Below are 15,757 nucleotides of genomic sequence, written 5' to 3'. Positions count from 1 at the left end.
GGGAGGGGACACAGGTGAGTCGCTGGTAAAGTGGGCGGGGCGGCCAAGTGCACGGTGCGGGGGAGGGAGGACCAGAGAAAAAGATAAGGAAAGAGCCAGGCAAAGGAATGCAAGGGCAAGAGAAAAACAGCAAAGGTTGCAGTGGGAGGAGACTCCGACACCAAACATGGAAAGTCCGGGGGAGGAAGCAGACACAACGAAGGAGTGGAACAGGTAAAGTTGGTTGTTGGTCACAATTGGCTCTGTCAGCGCAACGGCCGGGAGGAGCGCAAAAAACAACACTTGAAAGTTGAACCTGACGCAGATCCTGCTGACTGAGAGGAGCGTGTGCGACTCTGACATCAGCGGAAGAAGGCAAAAGCAGACGAGCGTGTCACGAGAGGTCACTGGCGTGCCGGAGCGCCACCACATGCGAGCCAGGCAAAGAACAAGGCACCAAAAACAGCAGCATGTTGGAGAAAGAGTACCGCATTTGCATGCCACTAACTGTGGAGGAGGTAAGTCCACTTGTCTTGCACACACATGCTCAGACGGGACCTTTAATTGCCTCTGAGAACGGGATGTTTTCCGAACTGTTACTTGGCAGGATTACGCAAAAAACTGCTCGACCAATCTCCCGGAAACTTTGTGATTGGTTGAAGGCATGGGAGATAATTTTTTTTTTTCGATAGTGTTTATTATTTTGTCTCATATTTTGTGATTTTTCAATAATTGGCTAACATTTAAAGAGGTAGCAAAATTAACCGATTAATCATCAACAGGATATTTTGTTTTTTTCCAGTAGTGTTTATTTTTTACTTTTGTCTCATATTCTGTGATTTTTCAATAACTGACTAACATTTAAAGAAGTGGTAAAATGAATCGATTAATCATCAACAAACCGATTCTCAAATTAATCGCCACGTATTTTATTAATCAAGTAATCGATTAGAGACATATTTTTACATAAAAATTGTCCAAATCTTCTAATTTCAGGCACTCACTGATTTCGCTCGTCCTTAAATAAGAAATTTGTTTCTTAACATCTGTTTTTACTTTGGAAAACAATGCCTTCTTGTGTGAACTTTCTCAACGGTTGTTTAGCTGTTTTTCAATCACTAAATAATACAAAAATAAACAAATGAAATGCTTAAATAGCTGAGTTTTTAATACACTTTAATGCAAATAAAATTGGACTCGATTAATTAATTAATAGAATAATCGATAGAATCGATTCTAAAATTGCCAGATAGTTTACTACAAAATTGCGATAAATGTCCCTTTTGTGAATCTGGTGATTGCATCTGCCTCACATTTATGTAATTGGGGGTTCAAATCCGGGCTCTAGACTTTCTGTGGCTTTAGCTTCCTTACCAAGAACTGAATGATTGGAATAATAATGAATTGCTTTGGCAATTTATTATGTGATGATTTTTTTTAAAACAAACGCAAGCAATAATTAAAAATGCAATAATATGTTATATGTGTCTTAGAAGCACATAATGCAAATAAATAAGTAAATTAAATTAGGAACTACGTCATGGAGCTAATTGACCTCAAGGTATGACCATACTTACCTTCGGTTTCGTTTTTAACAATGACTCGTGACACATTTCATAATTTAGCAGCAGAAAGTAAAACTATTTGCTCTGCGGAAACTTTCGACTGGCAGCACTGACGCCAAACACTTGGCGGGCCCACATCACAACACTGCTTTTACGGCTTTATGCCCCCCCCCCCCCATCTGCTTCTTCTTCAGCGTACTGAAGCGCTCCATCCTGCACGGCTGCAAACTTGTCCGACCGGTTTACGATTTGGCGAGACGTAAACAAAAAGCTTCCACCCTGCGAAGGGTGGGACGCTGCAGGGATGAGCGTGTTTTCTTCCTAGTTGCTCTCTGAAAGGAATGTCCTGGTTGCCCCCCCACACACACACCTCCCACCCGCCTCCTTGTTTTACCTGTTAGGAACGACAGCAGCCCAAGATGGGATTTACTGTATCAGTGCAGCTCACAGACGCTTCATCCTGCAGCAAATCCTCCTCGGCCTGAAAGTAATCTAAGAACGACTGCAGCTCATTTAGGACGCTGTCACATCAGGGCACTTAGCGCCGGTCTTTAAATCCTTTCGGTGGAATTTTAAAAGGTGCCCCGTCGACATGCAGGTACGAGCTATCAACTTGAACAACACTCCAGCGCGGCTGTGACAGACAACGCTCGCTGCTCACGTTCAGCCGGGAAATGTTGCAGACTGAGGGTCTAATTTGTCATCTGATTTTCTTGATGGCGTCTGGGAGGAACACACCAGCCCCGAGGTGCTTACACGCGTGAGCAACATGAGTCAAATATAATATAGGAATAATAAAGCATGAGCTGACAACTTTGGATTCTATCAATCACAATGTAAATGCAAAACAGAAACAACCTGAGCAGAAGATGGCAAATATAATATGCACCAACAACTTCAAATACAGCAAAAAACATAATGAGAAAGTGGGCAAAATTATGCTAATGTTATATATGGTGAATGGGTATTAAAAGTCTACACACCCGTGTTTAAATGTCAGATTTTAAAAACTGACAAAGTAACAGTTGCATAAGTGTGCACATCCACTGATCGTTGAGCTGTCACGATTGAGGGGGGGGTTCGAGCATTGACTGATATTTGGAACTGTTCATAATTCCCTGCAGCTTCCCCAAGGCTCCCAAACTCTCACGTGAATTTTTTTTATGGGTCGATGAAACAAAAGCCATAATAATTGGGCATAATTCTAAAAGGAACGCATGGTGATGTGATGGTATGACTTGTGGTCACAAGGGTTGTTAAACATAAGCATTCCGATGCAGGTCACAATCTCGGGTACAGTCATAAACCAACCATCTGTTTATATTGCTGACTTGATAAAGAGCCAATAATCTCTGAAATAGGACCTCTTCCTGACAAGCAAATAACCTTTGTCCAGTTAGTCAGTGGAGTTGATGTCATTTACATTTAAGGTTTAGCAAACATCTCCCTTGTCATGGGACGGGGAGTTGAATTTGAATGTGATTGGCTGATTCTGAACAAAGCCACATCCCTGCTCATAAGAGGGTGTGTACACTTGTGCAAACAATCGGTACAGCCCAGGTATGTTGCAAAAATGGGTGTTTGAACAGGGGTGTGTAGACTTTTTAAAATCAAATATGTCAATATAAAAATACATCTTTTATTGTAAAAGAAATTCATCTTTTATTATATAATGGTACTATTTGCTTTCTTTTTGTAAAAATAGAATAGAGTGTGAAGAGTCTTAAAAGCGCGGTGTTATTGCTCATAATTGAAAGTTTATTTGAAGTACAATGTTTTGGGATATGTAAATATATTAATTTGTCACTGAACATTCTACATCTCAATGTTTATCTTATGTTTTGTTTGGTGTTGAGTTTGCCCTACCAGCGAAAATAATTATCTAATTTGAATAATTATGCAAATGTGTCTTTTAAATTATTTTAAAGAAAAAAAAGGTAGCCCCTAGATTCGTTAAATAATTCATGTCAACATTAATAATAAATTCCATATTTGTTTGCCAAAACGTCAGATAATATTTACACAAATACAGGATGGACAGGTTGGCTGTTTATAAATACTCACCGTCCTCACCCGAAGGAAGCGAATAAATACCAAGCGCATTTTGACGGCTACGGTAGTCACTGTAGTTTTTATATTTTGGCATACGCACTTGAGATTCAAAGGCATACCAGCCCGTTGGACGTCACGCTGAGATTGCCTGACAGATAAAATCTTTTGTGTGAAATCTATCCACTCATCTGACAACAGCCCATTCTGCCTTTGCAGTAAAAAAGTTAAAGTACATTTTTTAATAAGCACCAAGTAAATGTTGACACTGTACAAAAATTAGACCAAGAGGAAGAAGAGTGTCGTAAAAGTGTCATGAGTGAAGGATGATCTCCATTTCACCTAATTTGGGTTTTTGTTTTTTTTTCAATTAAAATTACATTTGAGTCATTTGCCTTGCTATGACAGATATTAATGACATTTTGTTTACAATGCTTTTTTGTCCTTTACCAACAAAGCTCTTTTTTAATCAAAGGAGACAAGATGTATTCATGAGAACTAATGTTTAGCCAAGGAACGGAGTGGGAGTGGAAATACATGAATGTGTCAAACCTGAACTTCACAAAAGCTTGAAAAGATAACTGATCGCGTCAAGCTGTCACGAAAGGTTAAATAGTTCGAAGCATGTTGACGTTACCCCCCCTCCCCTCCAGGAAGACGGGACAGAGATGCAGATTTATCATTTTTTTATTTTCTGATAACATCAGACGTTCTTTTCTTTGCCGTCACTCAACAAACACGAGGCTATTGAATAATGCAGCCAGACGGAACAATAAAACAATTTCTCATGTACGTGCTAACAAACAAACGGAACGAGAGATAACTCTGGTTTAAATTTAGCAAGATATTTTTAAGCACAAACTACAAACACTTTGGGAATCAAATAGTAAATGCACTTTGATCGGGTCGGGATTTTGATCTAGAACTTGGGATGAGCGTATGGTACCTGGACAAAAATATTGGGACACTTTTCTTAACTTGGACTAGCGGCGTCTGCGCCTAACAGCTTAAGTGTCGGAAAACTTTCCTTCCCTGGCGTGCGCCTTCACCTTCTCACACTCCCAACAAACATTATTTTTTTATTTCTCTGGTTCCAGTACAGGATCGGGCAACTGTACATGATCAGCAAGCACAGCTGTGAGCAGAGCGAAAATGGAGAAGGGGTCGAGGTGGTGAGGAACGAGGCCGATACTCACCCCGAGCACGGCCCGGGACAGGTGACGGAGAAACGGATCTACCTCAGCAGGTACGAACAATAATTGTGCTATTTACTTTTCTGGTGCTCGTCCGTGCTCATGCTCGTCTGTACTAATTGTCTTTAATTTGATGACTAACTTTACAAGCTGTGGTCCAAGTTTTGCACAACATGCCGTTTTGGGCCTTCAGTAATTATCGCATTATTTTTTTCCGTTTTATTTTGGTGTCCCAGCTTGTTAGGACCTGCATGTGAGTCAAAAGCTAAATATGTTCACCAATTGTTAGTGACACCGCCGGCATTAATAAATATAATGGTGATACTCCCAAATTTTCTTTCAACTGCTAAATTAATTTCTCACACCTAATCTCACCTAACTCATTAACCTCAAGCAACCTCAACTCTTATTCTAAGCACCCCTTTAAAGCCGCCAACTAATCCTAAAATAAACTCTTAAAGAAGTCAAGAAATTTTCACACTGCCAAGGATTTTCCTAATCTCTCTGTGCTTGGGAGAGTTTCGGTCCTCATTAGTAAAGCTACGCCAGAAGTTACACACATATGGATTTGTGTTTATGTCCTATGTTGTAATCTTAGTACAAACATGACAAAATAACTTTCTTCCCTCCAAATCCTAAGAAATATTTAATCCTCATGATTAAATAAAATGAGAATTTGTACACACATACTTGTACGTATGTTCTAATGGGTACCTTGAGCTGAGCAGAGTATTCGCAACTACCAAAAAAGTAAGGACCTTGAAACCTAGAGTATCTCTCCTGGAGAACTTCACCATATGTTAGGTACTACGACCTGAAATGAACCCCAAGTGTCTCATTTGCATAAAAGTGTCCTCATGGAGCTGAAAATGGCTTCTAAGGAAATGATGTTTAGACTTAATTACTGTAACATCATCACACCCATAAATGATATGACTAAGCCTTAGAGTTTCCATTGTGAGTCACACAACCAAAACTGCCGCCAAGAAAGTTGCCTACAGGTAATTTGGCCGTGAAACTCATTTCTTGGATTTCTGTTTACCTCTCTGTGTCTTGTGCGGTTTCAGTAAGCTGCCAGCCTGGGCGAAGTCGCTTGCCCCGCGATTCTTCTATGTAAAAGAAACGGCCTGGAATTTCTACCCGCACACCATTACAGGTGCTCACTTGCGTCCTTATTGAAAGGACGCTTTGACACTCGTTCATTATGCAACTGGTGTTTACTTTCAACAGCTGTCCGTGTGGGAATCATCAAATATTTATTATATTTGCACATACTTGTGTGTTAACACGAAGGCATGAGAGCAAACGCGTGTCGATACATGTGGGAGTCACTAACGCTCTGTTTTTTTTCTTTCTTTCTTTTCCATATTGAACATCTGCGGCACAACAGAATATTCAGTATGTCATTTTTTTTACTTCTTGCTGAGTTATAACGGCATTGGAATTTTCATTATAGTTTTTATTTTGACTTTTTGTTTTTGTAACTCATTTACTGTATAATCCCGTGACTGTAGCTTATTTTGTTTTTATTTGTATTATAATTTTAGTTTTTTTAAATATATATCGATAGTTTTCATTTTTAAATTAATTTACCATATAATCCAGTGAATATCACACGTTTTATTTGCCTGTATTTTTTTATAGTTTTAGATAATTTATTTAATTTTATATATTTTATATAATAAATATATAGATAAATAAATAAGAGCGAGAGAGAGAGAGAGACAGAGAGAGAGAGAGAGACAGACAGACAGAGACAGAGAGAGAGAGACAGAGAGAGAGACAGAGAGAGAGAGAGAGAGAGCAGGAGAGAGAGTTTTCATGAACTTTAATAACCTCTTCTTGTCACCTTTCAGTTATCATTCCTACCCAAATTCAGCATCTACATTGAGACACGGTTCGAGAACAACAACGGCTGTAATGACAATGTGAGTATGGATGAGAATCACAGAATCAGTCGTAGCAGATTATTTTCCCATGTATTTTTTTTTAAAGAAATAAATTGATCTGTATTACAATTAAAAAGTATCAGATTTATTCCTAAATGTTTTGGTCTATAGGTTAAACTTCTATTAAAATACAGGAAAATTATCTGAGAAAGCCATCTTATGAATTTATACATGTGGAGGGGCTTCTTGTGACATTTTTCAGCAATTATGCAAACAAACTCAGCAGGGCAGCAAATCGGGTTCATTTGAAACAAGGTCAGCACAAAAGATGTCATTACTAGTAATTACATTATTCTTTTTGGGTTGCTACTATTATCGTAATCCTAGCGTGAAATTCAATGTATTTATTTTTTTGTCTGTTATTACACAGCGTACATGTGCATCAAGACAGCCATATCAAAATGTAGTTTTGGGTGCAGCAGCAAAGGCAGCACAAGGGCACATCGACCGAGCTGACATCTTTACAAGTCCAAATTTGGACTCCAGATTGGGTTCTTAATGTACGACTGCTGTCTTCAAACTAATGGGAGACAATGACTGTCTTCTTATTACTCCACATTACTTTTGCTCCAACATACATGTTCACGTTTGCGTGTTTTTTCTCACATGTTCCTTTCTGTTTTGGACAAAGATTTTTGGTACGCCAACGCCGGCAGAGCATGTGAGTTTCCTGGATATCCTGAGTGACCCCATCCCTGAAAAGCACTACAAAGAGTCAGAGGTGCGTCTTAACATCTGCGCCTGAAGCTCACTATTTGGCAAGATGAAGCCACTGTCACATTTTGAGCTTCAGTATCTATTTTCTATACATGGGGTCGGTTTGTATACAAATTTATTTGAGTTGGTTGGCCAGAAGTCCGAGGGGACCCGGGGCCAAGGCCTCGACCGGCGTGCTTCATTTGTTTTACGCTAGTACACGCGAGTATAAACAAACAAAAGCGCTACCCAGTCACATGTAGACAATATTTATAAAAAAAAAAAAAAAAAATCAGCATTTTAATCGCCCTTAAGTCGCTAATGCATACAGCGACACTTAATAGGCTGCACACAATCTGCTTGCGCATATAACCAACTTTCCCTCTTCACACGCCTCGGAGGGCCGGCTTTTCTGCTGGCTCAGCACATTTGCTGAGAGGACCTCTGTTTGCTCCACGCAGGACCTGTCTCACTGGCAGTCGAGTAAGACTAAGCGAGGGCCTCTGAAGGAGGGCTGGAGGGAGGGGCACCAGCCCATCATGTGCTCCTACAAGAGGGTGCGCTGCAACTTTGAGGTCTACGGCTTGCAGACCAAGACGGAGGATTTCTTACACAGAGTGAGACGTACCTCTATTTTTGTGCGCAGTGTCTACGATAAAAACAATGAGGCCCGTATTCCAACATGGACACATTTCGAATGTACAGCGAGCGGAATTTGAAAACAAAATTCCAATAATCATCTCAAACTGACCTAAATATTCAACCAAGCGACATAACTTAGCCTAACGAATGTCTGCAAGCGATGTAACTTAGCCTAACAAACGAATGCTAACTTAATGCTAACAGATTGAATGAAGCAACATAGACAGGCGAACTGAAACTAGCTTAGATGCTACAAGCTTCAAACTGTTAGAATATCAAGAATAGTTTCACACAACATTGTGGAATGATCCCGTGTGAGAACCAGAACGGAAATTAAAGACAGAATCTTTACATAGTAAGATCAAGAACTTGTTGACAGCATGCAGTGAAATCTTCTGTTCAAGTTAAAAGGCTTCCGCAATTAACTTTGTGGCTGCGTGAACCAAAATAGACAAGCAAGGCTTTTTTTTCCAAATAGGGCAATCGAAAGTATTCATGACAGTTTTTATGATTACTTTAAGTGGATGACGTGCAGGCAACTAATTAGGGAGCAGCTTTTATTATGGCGACTAATCACGCAAACAACAGTGAGCCGAGAATAAAGCTTTTGCGGTACAAACATTTTACGGGTGACATGACATGATGGCAACGAACACCGTTTTATTTTTTCCTGATGTGTCTTTCGTCAGAACATCCGGGACATTCTTCTGATTGGTCACAGGCAAGCGGTGGCGTGGGTGGACGAATGGCACGGTGGGTCAATCAACACACAACAGTGTTGCGATTATTGTTTTGTTTGTGGAATATGAATTTATTGGAAAACTCGGGTAGTATAAACAAGACACTGTTGTAGATTTTTTTCCAGTGCTTTGTTCCTCCACAATCCCAAATTCTATTTTCAATGTCAAAACTTAATGTGCTCCATATGTTTCTCTCGAATCGGGTCAAAAACTGCACACTCTGAGGCATTATGCAGATGAACAGCTGTGAGCCAGGAGGAGAAAGCAATGTGGTCATGGCTCCGAGGTTTGCTGTAATCAAATGTTAAAAATCTGCGCGAGAACGTTAATATGGGAAAAAGAAAACATTTCCACAAGAGAACTCAGGGGATTGGGGATAAACAGCCGTGTTGCCTTAAGGAAAAAAACACTTTTTAGTGAGGCTAATGGAGGCAGAGTGGATGGGGGGGGGCTGAGTCCGTTTTGTGAGTGGAGCATAAAGATTGGACTATGGAGCATGTGGTCTGATGAGTCCCAAGTGAAGCTATTCTAGGATGATGGGCCTACCAGAGTAGGTGGAGAGAGAAAGAGAGAGAGAGAAAGAGAAAGAGAGAGAAAGAGAGATAGAGATAGAGAGAAAGAAAGAGAGAGAGAGATAAAGAGAGAAAGAAAGAGAGAGAGAAAGAGAAAGAGAAAGAGAAAGAAAGAGAAAGAGAAAGAGAGAGAAAGAGAAAGAAAGAAAGAAAGAGAGAGAAAGAGAAAGAGAGAAAGAAAGAGAGAGAGAGATAAAGAGAGAAAGAAAGAGAGAAAGAGACCGAGAGAGAGAGAGAGACAAAAAAATATATCATTCAAAAATTGGGTCAGTTGATGAATTTACTGAATGAGCAGATTTTTCTATGAATGGATTTGTATTTTCATCATTCCATGCCGACAAGGATTTCACAAAATGGCTCTAAAGCAGTACTTTGGAGTGGCTGATAGAAGTTCCTCCCCTCAATCCAACAGTGGCGCAACATGATGCCAAAGCACTACTTTTATAATTAGGCAGCTTCTGTATCGTCTTAGGCATCTTTTCGCTTTTCACTAAGAGCACAAAAACTAATAAAATAGTTCAGATGTGATCAAAAGTAAATAAATATGTGTGTTTGTGTTTTACGCTCATAGGGCTAACCTTGGAAGAGGTGAGGCAGTACGAGGACAAGATGCAAAAGCAGACCAACAGCAAAGTCAAACAAAACTCAGGTGAGGGACACGACTTTGCATCTTTGAATACATGTTTGAGTTGCAAAAAAAAAATAAAAATTTGCTTAAAGCCTCAAAGGCTGCAAACAACGAGTCGCTTCACAGCGACAATATCAGTGGACTATCAAAAGGGATTATGCATAGATAAGTACTGCGAGATAATGAAAAAATAGGAACATTTCAAAAGCGAGTACCCAATAATTTGGAGTCTTTTCACATTTTTAGATTTTTGGGGGTTAGGGTTAGGTACACCACCCTAATCACAACATTGGCTTAGCTACATTAAAATGGTTATGAATGAATTTACAACCAGCCTGAATCTGTTCCGCGGCGGTGTCACTACGACTGCATTGTAGTGTGAATTAATAACGGCCATGCTGAATAGAGGCTGGCTGGCTGCTGCGCTTTCCCAGATGGCCTCTGCGCATCTGTGTTTGCGCGCCAGAGAAAAAGAAAAAAATTGAGAGGCAAGCGCAGTCAGGAGGTGTTTTCACGAGGCAAGGAACGGAGACTGGGGGGGGGGGGTATTGTTTTGCAGACCGGTTCTTATGAAGTGATAATGCCGCCGCGTGGCTCTGATAAACAGTCCACTGCAGCCACCTGGTGAACTTGTGCCGTCACCAGATCTTCACCACATAAATAAGCGGACATTGCAGCACTAAGCTGCAAATGTCAGACCTTCCCGTGCGTGTGTATGTGTGCGTGGAAGAGTGAGTATGCGCGACCTGCCCCCTGCTGGTGAGTGAGGTCAACCTCATCCTGATGCAGAAGCAGAATATACAACATTTAAAAAGTAACTATCCACTATAAACAATAGCCGTTTTGACAACTTGGCACAATGGACTTTAAAATCCCTGAACACAAATTTGTTTTCCAAGGGATGAACAGATACAGTCCTCGAGTGTAGTTCCCACCACTGTGTTGATGCAAGCAATATCAGAGATAAAAATCCCAGTGTGGCCTCTCTCTCATCCTCCCCCCTCCCTTTTGCGTGTGTGTGTGTGTGTGTGTGTGTGTGTGTGTGTGTGTGTGTGTGTGATGATGAGACTTCAAGGTGTAACAAATCTGCAGTCATTGCTCACCCGGCTGCAGCTGGCCACGCGCCGCCACCACTCGCTTGCCATCGCTAGCGCGTGGTTCTCAAGCACAAAGGCATATTAGTGATTTTAATTCCATTCATCCGACATAATAAAATGAAATGGATGTGATTTTACTCCAGCGAGTCGTAAAGAAGTCGCCGAGCGCGGAATAGCGTGGAGCCACTCGCTTGCCTGACTTAAATGCGCGCGGCACGGGTTCAATTCTAATTCAGGGTCGGTGCGATGACAAATCTGGATTTTTTTTTTTGTGGGCTTTCAGGAGCTCCAACCTCATCTGCTCCCATGTTCTCTCGCTCCATGTCGGTGACGGACGAGTGTACGCTAAAGAAGATGGGAGCCTCCGAGCCCTCGGGGGGCACTACTGTTCCACATGGTCACATCCGGGTCAGCTCCACCTCTGAATGAGAACTCGATTTGGGACACAGCATCAAACACAGTCAACATTTTTATTGACTTGTGTTGATTCTGTCATGTACAGAAAGCGTGAACGCTGTTTGTTATTGTTGTTTTTTAACAAGGAATATTTCCGCAGACGCTTTCAGGGGACAACAAGTGCACTTAGTAGAGCTCAGACCTCCAACCAAGTAGATTTGCAAATGTTCAGGAATTTTCAAAGTTGGACACTTTTCACAGGGATTAAAAAGGGAACAGACAATAATTTACCAAATTGAAAGTTGGGTTTTAACTGCAAACTTAAATGTAGTTGAAAAAATATATATTTTAGCATAATACTTTTTTCGAGTTACATGCCATTGTTTTTTCTTTTTCGGTGGAAATGACATTTTTCTGTTGAAATCCAAGCTAGATCCCCTTAAATTGAGAGTAATTAGTGTTAAAACTGCTGGCAAGATTAAAAAATATCCTAACATAAACAAGCTCCATTCTCAAAATTACAGAGAACAAAAATATTAGTTTACAGAGAACTCATATCCATCTTAAAAAAAAAATAAAAATGCAGCACTATCAATGCTAAGCTAGCATTAACACCATAAACGAGTTAACGTTAGCCACAATGTTAGCTGAAATGTTCCAGAATTTTTTCAACACACTTTGTAGCCCAACCACATAGGTTTAACAAAACCAATTTCGATGTTGAGGTGTAATCTGGATTTACAGCAAAATTGCATGCTTCCTTCCTCAGACAATCTCGAGTGCGGGACTTTTATCCCACACAGCACGTTTTGTGCGACTCTGAGTTATTACACGTTCATGTTTTATGGCGACTCATCAAACTCGGCCGCCACGCTGCTTCCACGCGCACTCCCAAATACAAACATTTTTCACAACCACGTTTGGAGGCAATCACGCAAAATCTTGAGGACTACTCACCCGGAAAGTTAGCCTGAAATGGCTTCCATATTTTCTTGAGACTTTTTTTGTCTCCTCGTGAAGGACACGCCTACCAAAATGTCACTGAATCAAACTGGATTTCAGAAAGATTCTTTGGCGTGTTAGAACCAAATTTTGAGCATGCAGACGCCCTAAAAATGATGATTGCCTGTATTTTTGAATTTCCCTTGCCTGGTGGTCACACTGTAGCTGTCAGGAATTCAGCGGACCACCGGCTGGGCGTCACCGTTGTGCCCCCCGCCTCCAGACAGATGAGTGGATCTAATGAGAGAGAGGCCGTCAATGTTATGGATCGGCCTCCCTCCGCACCTCGCCGGAAAGGTTACGGCGGGTGTATTGACACGCGGCGCCGAATCAGCGCTTGATCTCTTAGCTGAGAGCTGCAAAATGGGTCAAGCTGTGCTAAACTTCAATTAGGAGTCAATAATGTAGCCATGATTAACTTCATTTTGTACAAAAGAAGACTCCGCATTCTGTGCATAGATAATCGCATCATTATGTAGCATTCTATTTTCTATGAATCAAAAGGGAGAATGTATCTGGAAACGACATGATGTATTTTTGTTTTTTCCAATAAATACAATTTACAGTGAGTCACTGCTGGTGTGAAATCTGCACCGACAGGTGCAGGCAATGGACTCCCAGTGCACATTATCAAGCGTGTTTGATCAGTATTGACCTGCATGGATGGAGCAGCTGCTCGGGCCGTCGCAGCCGGCGCATGCCAGCGCCGTTCTGATTTCACACCGCCGGTGCGGCGTAGAATGAGCCAGCAGCGCACGTGAAATGAGGCCGCCCCGCGTTTCATTCAGCATGGCTGGCCGAGAGAATGAATTGCAGTTTTTTTTTTTTTTTTTGTAGGGGGGGGGGAGTACGGCAGTCTTGCACAAGCGGGGTTTTGATCCAATGGGAGCTGAGCCCTTATGAAGGCAGAATAATCATCCTTCTGTTGAGGCTTTCAAATAATCCCATTATTATAATGCACCATATCCTTTTAACATGATCAAAATAAATTGTAGTCTTATTTGTGTATGCGAGTGTGCGTGCGTTTGAGCAATGAGGTTTCGACCACAATGTTTTTTGTTTTTTTTAACTCACTCAATGGGATTACTATCTAATGCATTGTTTCCCAAACACTATTAAATCAAGCCGCATATTTTACATTGGAAAAATCTAATGGCACACCGCTAGGAAAAATATCACCAAAAGTATCTGATATGGGATAAATTCATTCCGGGACCAAGCAATTCATAACTCAAATCACCTTTCCCCATTGAAAGCAATGGAAATGATATTAATCTAGTCGAGCGGCCTTTCACTGGGCACTTGGTAGACTTGATAAAAGCATGTAGAGCTGCATTCAATTTAATTAGCCATAAACTTTCCAAATAAACAATGGCTACTTGACTTTTGAACATATAGCCTATATGTGATATTGGTACAATGTAGGTCTGATTTTAAGTTTATCTACTGGTGTGGTCCTAATTGCTACTTAGCAAACTTGGGCATTTGCGTCTCCACTGCAGCATCATGCAACAAGTCATCAAATTCCCTTTGTTGGCTGTCATAACTGCATGACAGGCAAGCAGTCAACATTTTTGTCATCCTCCTTTCGGCTACATTAGTAGGAAGCGGGTTTTCCTTTTTTTAAGCTGCATCAACATGAATTCCCCCATGTTCTGACAACTGTCAATGTGCATGCGCAAACAAAACGGCAATTCCGCAAATTATTCCTTGAAGAAGTCCCGGATGTAATTTCTCTAATAACATATCAAAAGCATGCAATATAATCTATAATGAATAAATGTATTCATGTCGTCCGATTGTTTTACTACTCGAGGTTGGCTTGCGCTGTCAATCAATCAAAGGATGGAAAAAATCCTGCGCTTTGATCCTGTGAGAATTTTTTTTGATGGGTTAAAGAAACACCATTTCCCATATTCTGTAGTTTAAATAACAAACAGCACTGCTGATTCTGAAGGCCCAGGGTAGATTACATTGCCATGGCAACACATAGAGGCTGGACTCTGATTGGACAAAAAAAACATTACCAACTATCCACGCTATCCAGCCTAGAAAAGTGCTATAAAGTGAAGAGAATAGACTATTGGGAGTAAGTTCATGCAATTTAATGGACCAAGTATTGGAATTTAGCTTGTAAGTGTGGATCAATGCTCCTGACAGTGTTTGGATCAGAATATCACTGCTAAACATTCTGCACTAAAGCCACTGCGTCAGCGTGTGTTGCTGCAGTAGCAGCAGCAGGAGGAGGCTGATATGCAAGAGCAAGTGCTCGACCCAGTCAGGACAGTTTGAGGGCTGCAGAGGGAACACAAAGCGCCGCCTCGGTTGCACTCGCATGACCTCGTCATCTTTGACTTCTTTGTGGCCGCCATTACATTTTTGCTCTCATCATTAGCGTGCCGCTGCTCAGGCTTTTTCTCCAGCTCCCTGTCAACTGCCTCCATCTCGCTCTTTATGTTCCTTCAGCGGCCTCCCTCCAGAGAAGTGCTAAGGAAGATGTAGCGTGTTCATTATATGGAAATGTTCCCCACGGTACATTATCATAGATCCTGACCCCGCAGCTCTGAATCATGCCGCGATTCCCACTTTGCCCATCACATCCCACAAATAGTGTGCTGGAGGAGAGACAGGAGGCTCCCCGGAGTTGCTCGCAGTCAGCTGCAGCAGCGCCGTACCGCTCAGGTGGGGACCTTGAGCCGTACATCCGTGGAAACAGACGCAAGTGAAGGACGATAACCAATTGGAAGGGAAAAACAAGCTACGCCCGGCAGATTGGCAGTCCTGGGGAAGTCATTAGAATAAATCAATTCTAGTGAATAAAAAATGATGACACGTAAATAAAAACCTAATGAATAAAAAGATCTCGGCCGCAGGAAATTAATAATGTATGCATTCAATAAATATGAAAACTGAAGGCATTTTAAAATACTATATAACATAAGAACTCATACGAGTAACCAATAGTGTGTGCATTCACCAGCTCTAAAGACAAACGAAATAACAAACAATGTTTAATCTAATCAGATCTATTCTCTTTCTCTCTTTTGTTATCATTTTTGTCGTGTCTGATGTTTTATATTGTCTATCTGTTTATTTTTGTATTTAAATGCTGGCAACTGAATTTCCTCTGAGGATCAATAAAGTATCTATCTATCTATCTATCTATCTATCTATCTATCTATCTATCTATCTATCTATCTATCTATCTATCTATCTATCTATCTATCTATCTATCTATCTATCTATCTA

General features: G+C 40.9%; 1 protein-coding gene across 1 annotated transcript; it reads left to right on the top strand.

The window, feature by feature from the left end:
- The first annotated feature begins 219 nt into the window (after positions 1 to 219).
- On the top strand, positions 220 to 13,077 carry pitpnc1b (phosphatidylinositol transfer protein cytoplasmic 1b). The gene is made up of 10 exons (XM_088387493.1): positions 220 to 497; positions 4,691 to 4,839; positions 5,854 to 5,942; positions 6,177 to 6,184; positions 6,643 to 6,714; positions 7,367 to 7,456; positions 7,893 to 8,048; positions 8,763 to 8,826; positions 9,957 to 10,034; positions 11,394 to 13,077. Exons 1-10 carry the CDS (start codon positions 450 to 452, stop codon positions 11,537 to 11,539), a joined length of 900 nt encoding a protein of 299 aa, XP_088243619.1. The 5' UTR covers positions 220 to 449; the 3' UTR covers positions 11,540 to 13,077.
- Positions 13,078 to 15,757: the final 2,680 nt, after the last annotated feature.

Source organism: Syngnathus floridae, chromosome 10 (assembly GCF_059516105.1).
Source record: "Syngnathus floridae isolate MCC-2025c chromosome 10, RoL_Sflo_1.0, whole genome shotgun sequence".
Taxonomy (NCBI): domain Eukaryota; kingdom Metazoa; phylum Chordata; class Actinopteri; order Syngnathiformes; family Syngnathidae; genus Syngnathus; species Syngnathus floridae.
The sequence above is the reverse complement of the archived record's forward strand: the minus strand, read 5'-3'. Positions and strand labels throughout refer to the sequence as shown.

Bases quoted from the DNA above. Each gene is read 5' to 3' on its own strand.
- pitpnc1b (XM_088387493.1), top strand. From the start codon at position 450: ATGTTGGAGAAAGAGTACCGCATTTGCATGCCACTAACTGTGGAGGAG. The intron at 4,840-5,853 runs GTACGAACAATA...GTGCGGTTTCAG, and splicing joins AAACGGATCTACCTCAGCAG to TAAGCTGCCAGCCTGGGCGA. The intron at 7,457-7,892 runs GTGCGTCTTAAC...TGCTCCACGCAG, and splicing joins AGCACTACAAAGAGTCAGAG to GACCTGTCTCACTGGCAGTC.